This window comes from Oncorhynchus tshawytscha, linkage group LG13 (genome assembly GCF_018296145.1).
Source record: "Oncorhynchus tshawytscha isolate Ot180627B linkage group LG13, Otsh_v2.0, whole genome shotgun sequence".
NCBI lineage: Eukaryota > Metazoa > Chordata > Actinopteri > Salmoniformes > Salmonidae > Oncorhynchus > Oncorhynchus tshawytscha.
Window position 1 is genome coordinate 18,654,233 of NC_056441.1, and position 10,000 is coordinate 18,664,232.

Here is a 10,000-nt window from a genome sequence, read left to right on the forward strand (position 1 = left end):
CTTGTTCAATGAACCATAAACAATTAATGAACATGCACCTGTGGAACGGTCATTAAGACACTAACAGCTTACAGACTGTAGGCTATTAAGGTCACAGTTATGAAAACTTAGGACACTAAAGAGGCCTTTCAACAGACTCAGAAAAACACCAAAAGAAAGATGCCCAGGGTCCCTGTTCATCTGTGTGAACGTGCCTTAGGCATGCTGCAAGGAGGCATGTGACTGCAGATGTGGCCAGGACAATAAATTGCAATGTCCGTATTGTGAGATGCCTAAGACAGTCCTACAGGGAGACAGGATGGACAGCTGATCGTCCTCGCAGTGGCAGACCATGTGTAACAACACCTGCACAGGATCGGTACATCAGAACATCACACCTGCGGAACAGGTACGGGATGGCGACAACAACTGCCCGAGTTACATCAGGAACGCACAATCCCTCCATCAGTGGTCAGACTGTCCGCAATAGGCTGAGAGAGGCTGGACTGAGGGCTTGTAGGCCTGCTGTAAGGCAGGTCCTCACCAGACATCACCGGCAACAACGTCACCTATGGGCACAAACCCACCGTCGCTGGACCAGACAGGACTGGCAAAAAGTTATCTTCACTGACGAATCATGGTTTTGTCTCACCAAGGGTGATGGTCGGATTCGCATTTATTGTGGAAGGAATGAGGGTTACACTGAGGCCTGTATTCTGGAGCGGGATCGATTTGGAGGTGGAGGGTCCATCATGGTCTGGGGTGGTGTGTCACAGCATCATCGGACTGAGCTTGCTGTCATTACAGGCAATCTCAATGCTGTGCGTTACAGGGAAGACATCCTCCTCCCCTCATGTGGTACCCTTCCTGCAGGCTCATCCTGACATGACCCTCCAACATGACAATGCCACCAACCATACTGCTCGTTCTGTGCGTGATTTCCTGCAAGGCAGGAATGTCAGTGTTCTGCCATGGCCAGCGAAGAGCCCTGATCTCAATCCCATTGAGCACGTCTGGGACCTGTTGGATCGGCAGGTGAGGGCTAGGGCCATTCCCCTCAGAAATGTCCGGGAACTTACAGGTTTCTTGGTGGAAGAGTGGGGTAACATCTCACAGCAAGAACTGGCAAATCTGGTGCAGTCCATGAGGAGGCGATGCACTGCAGTACTTAATGCAGCTGGTGGCCACACCAGATACTGACTGATACTTTTGATTTTGATCCCCCCTTTGTTCAGCGACACATTGTTCCATTTCTGTGAGTCACATGTCTGTGGAACTTGTTCAGTTTATGTCTCAGTTGTTGAATCTTGTTATGTATTGTTTCTTTTTTTGCTGATTTTATATGTGTTTATATGACTGTATGGAAGTACATATTTGAGTGCTTAAATCAGTTCCTTATGTCAGTTCCTCAACATGCTTTGCCTAGAATTGTTCTGAACAGAATCAAATGACTAGTAAACCGGCAAAAATATGCTTGGCTCAGTATTCTGTGATTGGTCCTTTTTGCTGCCCAGTAATAACTGAAGAGAGAACTGGGTGGTGATCCTGGAACACTTCATCAAGAGGTTGAGGAAACGAGAAACGACAGCAGAGGCTGCTGCTCTGGCCTGGGAAATGTGAGAAGTGTAAGGGTGTGTGTGTGTGTGTATCTGTGTGCGTGTGTCTCAGTGTGTGTGTGTCATGTGTGTCTCAGTGTGTGTTTGTGTGTGTTAGTCTCAATGTGTGTGTGTGTGTTTGTGTGTCTCAGGGTGTGTTTGTGTCTCAGTGTGTGTGTGTGTGTGTCTCAGCGTGTGTGTGTGTGTCTCAGGGTGTGTGTGTGCGCCTCAGTGTGTGTGTGTGTGTGTCCTCTGTTCCTCTGCTCCCAGTGTACATGAGATGTGAACCAGCAGACTACAGGTGCCCTGGGAAAGTACAGATATCAAGGCTGAATAACTCATCACTGTTTGATGTACCGTATCTGTACTGCATCTCCTGGAGATGAGGGTGTCTGTGTGTGTGTGTATGTGTGTGTGTGTGTGTGTGTGTGTGTATGTGTGTCTGAGTGGTGTTTAAATCTTGATGAAATAAGCTCTATGAAGGTCAGTGAAAGCAGGGACTCCTTAGTCTGGTGCTAATGGTGCATTAACGATACGCAGACGGCATTTCCCACACACACTGAGACACACACACACACACACACACTGAGACACACACACACACTCTCACACACACACCCACACAAAAAGACAAGCACACTCAAGCACACACAGACAAACACATAGACACGCACACACATACACACACACACTCAAGCACCTACAAACACATAGCCATACACACACGTGCACAGACAAATACACAAACACACACGAATGCACGTAGACACACACACAGGCTGATAAAAGGTGACATTGCACATCCCTTAGCTCTTATTATGCTTGGAATAAAAAGGATATGAAATGTTTATGAGGTAGTTATGTTGCTCTCCAGCCCAATAAAACAGTGCATTGTTAAAAATGTTAAGGCATTTGAACATTCAAAACCACAAAAACAAAGAAATAAAAGAATAGCTTTAGTCATGGTTAGCTCTGGTTCAAGTTTAACAAACAAGTTTATAATACATTTAAGTGACATAATTAAATTGCATTTGAAAACTGAAGAGTTGTGCACTAGAATGGATATGTGATCCAGTGAATTTAAGATAATTTTTCTACTGGTCACTACATTCTGTGCAGTGTTAATATCACTGTTACATCATTGTCACTGCTACAAGATTGAGATAGAAGTGTGGATGTCAAGTTTGGATTGAGCCCTTAGTATGTTCTCTAACTAAAAGGTGTGTGTGTGAGAGGGGGAGGATGCTCAGTACTAACATTACCACACTAGGTGACAACAAACACACTCACACATCGCTGTGAAGATGCTAGATCCGCTTATTAACGATACTATTTCACAGGTGACGACGAGAGGTGGTAATGAGCTCAGTGTGTGTGTGTGTGTGGGATTAGGGAGTGGCGTGGGGGGTTGCAGGGGTCTGAGGTACGGGGAAGCTAGCTTCCGTTTCCCACTCGCCCCGTATGGTTGGGCTCTTACCTTGAAGGTGGACATGGCGGGGTCCCTGTTATACCTGTCTATGGTGTGGAACTTGGTGGTGGGGTGGTTGAGCTCATGGTACAGCTCAGAGTGTCTTTTGCGAGTGTGCATCACTTTCTGGAAGGGAGAGGAAGGTACAACAAAAAATGAACAGAATAAGAAAATAATAGCTAAAGAGACACGGATAGATAGGGCGGTTTGAGGGAAGAGAGGCTGAAGAAGGGGGAGGAGGGGAAGAGAGGGATGATAGATAGGGCAGTTTGAGGGAAGAGAGGCTGAAGAAGGGGGAGGAGGGGAAGAGAGGGATGATAGATAGGGCGGTTTGAGGGAAGAGAGGCTGAAGAAGCGGAAGAGGCCAAGGGACAGTTTGATGCCAGCCGCGGCGGGGGGGAGGAGGGGAAGAGAGGGATGGATAGATAGAGTCCTCTCATCTTCTCTCTAACATCTCCCTGTCTCGCTTTTAGGATTTGATGCTGCCTGTGCTGTGAGATGTATCTGAGTTTGCTCTGAATGGATATGAGAGCCAAGCAGGCCGCGTTAATGTTAGCGGTAGCTAGTTAGCAAGGAAGCATTAGCTAGTTAGCAACTAGCCTACAGTGATATGGAACTGAGTAAAAATTCCCTGTAAACACAGATTTAGGATCAGCTTACCCTCCCCAAATCTTCACCCTCACCATTTAAACTGGTAAAGACTCAAATCAAATCAAATTTTAACTGACTGTATCCCAGCATCTAAGAGCAACTACATCCTATTACAAGTGGAAGTCCCTGACAGGAGAGAGACCTTGTCACAGCGACTTGTTCTTTTCGCTAATGTCTAGCACTTTAGCAGCATGGCGGCGGCTAATCGACGCAGCAGCGCGAGGGCCAAGAGAGACACAGGGGCCAGACGGCGATCCTCACACACTCAGACACTCTGGCCAAGGCCGGCTGCGACTGTTGCCACCGATTACCACAGAGTCTGCACTCTCTTCTCTCCCTCTCCTTGTCTGTCAGTTCTCCCTCTCTGAGTGGGCCTTTATAAGTCACTTAATTTACGTGTCGGCCTACTTCCTTTAAAGTTCACCTCTTCTGCACTTCAAATCTCTCTCTCTTCCTCTGTCATCACTGCTTTTTTCTTTATTTGTGTTTTTGAACTCTGACTCTACCTTGAATCTTTCTCTCTCAGACACTTACTCGGTAGAGGGCTACATTGGTGTCCATTTTGACACAGAAATCCAGCTATTTTACGGAAAATATCATGCAGTTTCGCAGACTACGCCAGTACAAGCTCTGGGTAATAGTTGCCCTTAGGCAATATCATCCTACTCCAGGTTATCATACTATAGCTAAGCGCTAGTGCTTGTTAGCCTGTTAGTTGTGCAACAGTCCACAGTGGAAAGCAAGTCTCCAGTCTTTACAAGGATAAGGGAAGGAGGAAAGCCAATGTTCACTTAAGGAGGTGAAGCAAAGGGATTTAGTTTAGTTTTTCGGGGCTGTTTGAGACTGGAGATTTGCAAGATTCCCAGGGCTTGTTCATTCCATGGAGCGACTATTGCGCTCCAACCCACACACAAACACGCACACACATGTAATTATCCGCAAAACACACATCTACTACCAAACTTTCAAAAACACCAACTCACCGTCAATCACATTTTCATTCAGTAATTCATCCACTCAAAGCTTCCTACGGCACCATTGTTCCTTCAACCAGGCCCTGGCACCCCATTGTTCCTTCAACCAGGCCCTGGCACCCCATTGTTCCTTCAACCAGGCCCTGGCACCCCATTGTTCCTTCAACCAGGCCCTGGCACCCCATTGTGCTTTTTCCATTCTGATTTGAAATGGTTGACTGACTCAGATTGAAAAAAGTTCAATAAAGTAATTTTTTGTCTGTACAAGATATAAATAATTTGTCCAATCAAGGTAAAAATCAGTCAAAACCAAATCCATCTAGTTACAGGGGGTGCCCTAGATCCTTGTTGTAGAAACTGGCACACTATACATGGGTTGGACTGTACCAAGTCAAATGCAAGGGAGACACAGGCGCAAAGGTAAGGGGCTTAGCGATGCCATTGGCTCCTCTACGCGTCACTCAACCTGGCTGAAGCAGACAGAAGCAGAGACAGGCTGAGGGGAGGGTGAAGGGGGGGATCTTACCTCAAAGTCCAGCTCAGAGTACCGTACTCTTTTCCTCTGAGGGAGGAGGGGTGAGGGGCAGGGGGAGAGAAGATATGATCAATGTCTGTAGATCCATGGACCCCTCCTCTAATCATCAACACACACAAACACACAAATACCTAATGCGTGGTAAAAATGTAATTATTACGTAGTTCTGATGGCTACGTTAATGGAACATGCATCAAAGCCTTTCTTGGTTTGATTCCCACATGGTCAACATATTCTGAATAAATGTGTTCACTGTAAATTGCTTTTGAATTAAACAAGCTTTATTCTATTGAAGTTATGTCAAAACGATCAAGATGGTAATGTCATTTCCTTCAACTGTCTTCCGTGCTGTGTACTGTGTTAAACCGCTTTAGTCCTCAACTTGGTGTGACTTAATGGAAGGCTGTACCTACACTAAGAAATGAATATATGTGTTCCATTTATATGTGGTCCTCTCTCTCTCTCTTTCTCTCTCTCTCTCTCTCTCTCTCTCTCTCTCTCTCTCTCTCTCTCTCTCTCTCTCTCTCTCTCTCTCTCTCTCTCTCTCTCTCTCTCTTGCTCTCTCTCTCTCCTTCTGAAAAGTGATCCCATGACATTAAGGATCCCAAGTACTGTATAGTACACAAACAACACCCATACTTGTGCTGTGCACTTAAGTGAGGGCACACATACTAACACAAACACCCACCCTCCCCCACACCCTCCCTAGTTGGAAGCATACTATAATTACCCAATGTCAAGTGTACAGTACCTGTATCGGTAGGAATATACACTTTTAGAAAAAAAGGGTTCAAAAAGGGTTCTTCTTACCCTTTTTGGTTCCAGGTAAAAGCCTTTTTTGGTTCCAGTTTGAACCCTTCTGGGTTCCATGCAGAAACCTCTGTAGAAAAGGTTCTTCATGGAACCGAAACCAGTTTTACTTGGAACCAAATGGGACAGCGAAGAACCCTTTTTGGTTCTGGATAGCACCTTTTTTTCTAAGAGAGTACAGATGTAGGATCGTAATTTGACCAGTTTCTCACTACAGGAAAATAATCTTTGAGCAACAGGAAATGTGAATTATTGTGTGGATTATAATAATGGACATTTGGGTAGGGGAATGATATATATTTGTATCAAGTCTGACATTTGAAAGTGTAAATGACTCCTCTTCCTTCCTTACCCCCTCATAACTCCCTTCTCTTTCACTTCCTATCAGTCGCGAAATGCTTGTGCTTCTAGTTCCGACAATGCAGTAATAACGAGCAAGTAATCTAACTAACAATTCCAAAAAAACTACTGTCATACACAGTGTAAGGGGATAAAGAATATGTACATAAGGATATATGAATGAGTGATGGTACAGAGCAGCATAGGCAAGATACAGTAGATGATATCGAGTACAGTATATACATATGAGATAAGTATGTAAACCAAGTGGCATAGTTAAAGTGGCTAGTGATACATGTATTACATAAGGATGCAGTCGATGATATAGAGTACAGTATCAACGTATGCATATGAGATGAACAATGTAGGGTAAGTAACATTATATAAGGTAGCATTGTTTAAAGTGGCTAGTGATATATTTACATCAATTCCCATGATTAAAGTGGCTGGAGTAGAGTCAGTGTCATTGACAGTGTGTTGGCAGTAGCCACTCAATGTTAGTGGTGGCTGTTTAACAGTCTGATGGCCTTGAGATAGAAGCTGTTTTTCAGTCTCTCGGTCCCAGCTTTGATGCACCTGTACTGACCTCGCCTTCTGGATGGCAGCGGGGTGAACAGGCAGTGGCTCGGGTGGTTGATGTCCTTGATGATCTTTATGGCCTTCCTGTAGCATCGGGTGGTGTAGGTGTCCTGGAGGGCAGGTAGTTTGCCCCGGTGATGCGTTGTGCAGACCTCACTACCCTCTGAGAGCCTTACGGTTGAGGGCGGTGCAGTTGCCATACCAGGCGGTGATACAGCCCGCCAGGATGCTCTCGATTGTGCATCTGTAGAAGTTTGTGAGTGCTTTTGGTGACAAGCCGAATTTCTTCAGCCTCCTGAGGTTGAAGAGGCGCTGCTGCGCCTTCCTCACGATGCTGTCTGTGTGAGTGGACCAATTCAGTTTGTCTGTGATGTGTATGCCGAGGAACTTAAAACTTGCTACCCTCTCCACTACTGTTCCATCGATGTGGATGGGGGGTGTTCCCTCTGCTGTTTCCTGAAGTCCACAATCATCTCCTTAGTTTTGTTGACGTTGAGTGTGAGGTTATTTTCCTGACGCCACACTCCGAGGGCCCTCACCTCCTCCCTGTAGGCCGTCTCGTCGTTGTTGGTGATCAAGCCTACCACTGTTGTGTCGTCCGCAAACTTGATGATTGAGTTGGAGGCGTGCATGGCCACGCAGTCGTGGGTGAACAGGGAGTACAGGAGAGGGCTCAGAACGCACCCTTGTGGGGCCCCAGTGTTGAGGATCAGCGGGGAGGAGATGTTGTTGCCTACCCTCACCACCTGGGGGCGGCCCGTCAGGAAGTCCAGTACCCAGTTGCACAGGGCGGGGTCGAGACCCAGGGTCTCGAGCTTGATGACGAGCTTGGAGGGTACTATGGTGTTGAATGCCGAGCTGTAGTCGATGAACAGCATTCTCACATAGGTATTCCTCTTGTCCAGATGGGTTAGGGCAGTGTGCAGTGTGGTTGAGATTGCATCGTCTGTGGACCTATTTGGGCGGTAAGCAAATTGGAGTGGGTCAAGGGTGTCAGGTAGGGTGGAGGTGATATGGTCCTTGACTAGTCTCTCAAAGCACTTCATGATGACGGATGTGAGTGCTACGGGGCGGTAGTCGTTTAGCTCAGTTACCTTAGCTTTCTTGGGAACAGGAACAATGGTGGCCCTCTTGAAGCATGTGGGAACAGCAGACTGGTATAGGGATTGATTGAATATGTCCGTAAACACACCGGCCAGCTGGTCTGCGCATGCTCTGAGGGCGCGGCTGGGGATGCCGTCTGGGCCTGCAGCCTTGCGAGGGTTAACACGTTTAAATGTCTTACTCACTTCGGCTGCAGTGAAGGAGAGACCGCATGTTTCCGTTGCAGGCCGTGTCAGTGGCACTGTATTGTCCTCAAAGCGGGCAAAAAGTTATTTAGTCTGCCTGGGAGCAAGACATCCTGGTCCGTGACTGGGCTGGGTTTCTTCCTGTAGTCCGTGATTGACTGTAGACCCTGCCACATACCTCTTGTGTCTGAGCCGTTGAATTGAGATTCTACTTTGTCTCTGTACTGGCGCTTAGCTTGTTTGATAGCCGGAGGGAATAGCTGCACTGTTTGTATTCAGTCATGTTACCAGACACCTTGCCCTGATTAAAAGCAGTGGTTCGTGCCTTCAGTTTCACACGAATGCTGCCATCAATCCACGGTTTCTGGTTAGGGAATGTTTTAATCGTTGCTATGGGAACGACATCTTCAACGCACGTTCTAATGAACTCGCACACCGTATCAGCGTATTCGTCAATGTTGTTGTCTGACGCAATACGAAACATCTCCCAGTCCACGTGATGGAAGCAGTCTTGGAGTGTGGAGTCAGCTTGGTCGGACCAGCGTTGGACAGACCTCAGCGTGGGAGCTTCTTGTTTTAGTTTCTGTCTGTAGGCAGGGATCAACAAAATGGAGTCGTGGTCAGCTTTTCCGAAAGGGGGCGGGGCAGGGCCTTATATGCGTCGCGGAAGTTAGAGTAACAATGATCCAGGGTCTTTCCACCCCTGGTTGCGCAATCGATATGCTGATAAAATTTAGGGAGTCTTGTTCAGATTAGCCTTGTTAAAATCCCCAGCTACAATGAATGCAGCCTCCGGATAAATCGTTTCCAGTTTGCAGAGAGTTAAATAAAGTTCGTTCAGAGCCATCGATGTGTCTGCTTGGGGGGATATATACGGCTGTGATTATAATCGAAGAGAATTCTCTTGGTAGATAATGCGGTCTACATTTGATTGTGAGGAATTCTAAATCAGGTGAACAGAAGGATTTGAGTTCCTGTATGTTTCTTTCATCACATCAGTCTCTTCACAGCGGCAAACACCATTACAGAGCTTTTTTAGACTTTATGAGCATCGAGTTTTGTTAGAATCTACAAATCAATCAGACTCAATACCAAAACCTCAAACCTCTCTGAAATCTAAAAGCAACCAACCTTTTACATTACGCATCTTCATGTTTGAGTTTAATTTGAAGAAGCACTTAATCTCAGTCTGAAGAGATGTTCTGATACACATCTCCAAATGAAGCCTGTTTAAACAGGATAAAATGACTGTATTATCCAAGCATCTGATGAATGTGGGTAGGTCCCAAATGGCACCCAGTTCCCTTTAAAGTGCACAACTTTTGACCAGTAGTGCACTCTAAAGGGAATAGGATGGCATTTGGGATACATACAGTAAGCTAAGCACAGGGTAGACCTGTGTGGTCTCTCAGAGTGGTGTTTAAAGATATTCAGAAGTGTTCTCACAGAGTCCCAAATTATACCCTATTCCCTATATACTGGGCCTACCCTATGGACCCTGGTCAAAATCACTACATTAAATAGGGAATATGGTGCCATTTTGGATGCAAACATAGATCTGAGTGAGATGTTTTAATGACTGGGTGGCAATGTCTTTCATTCTAAAATAAGCATGTGTACTTCTCTGTCCTTCAGTGTAAGTACTGTCTCCATTCCTTCATCATTCATGTGTGTGTGTGTGTGTGTGTGTGTGTGTGTGTGTGTGTGTGTGTGTGTGTGTGTGAGAGACAGAGAGAGAGAGAGAGAGGGTTTGTCTGTGTGTCTAAGGGAAGTGTTTTTGT

At 46.1% G+C, this 10,000-nt stretch overlaps 1 protein-coding gene across 10 annotated transcripts in view; it reads right to left on the bottom strand.

Moving 5' to 3' along the window:
• Positions 1–10,000, bottom strand: part of LOC112236880 (adhesion G protein-coupled receptor B2-like) — a 507,905-nt gene that overhangs the window by 21,185 nt on the left and 476,720 nt on the right. For all 10 annotated transcript variants that reach the window (XM_042295299.1, XM_042295295.1, XM_042295293.1 and 7 more), the window contains 2 exons: positions 5,194–5,229; positions 3,052–3,168 (listed from right to left, as the gene is read on the bottom strand). In XM_042295299.1, coding sequence (XP_042151233.1) covers positions 3,052–3,168; positions 5,194–5,229 — 153 coding nt within the window. The remainder of the gene's footprint in view (positions 1–3,051; positions 3,169–5,193; positions 5,230–10,000) is intronic.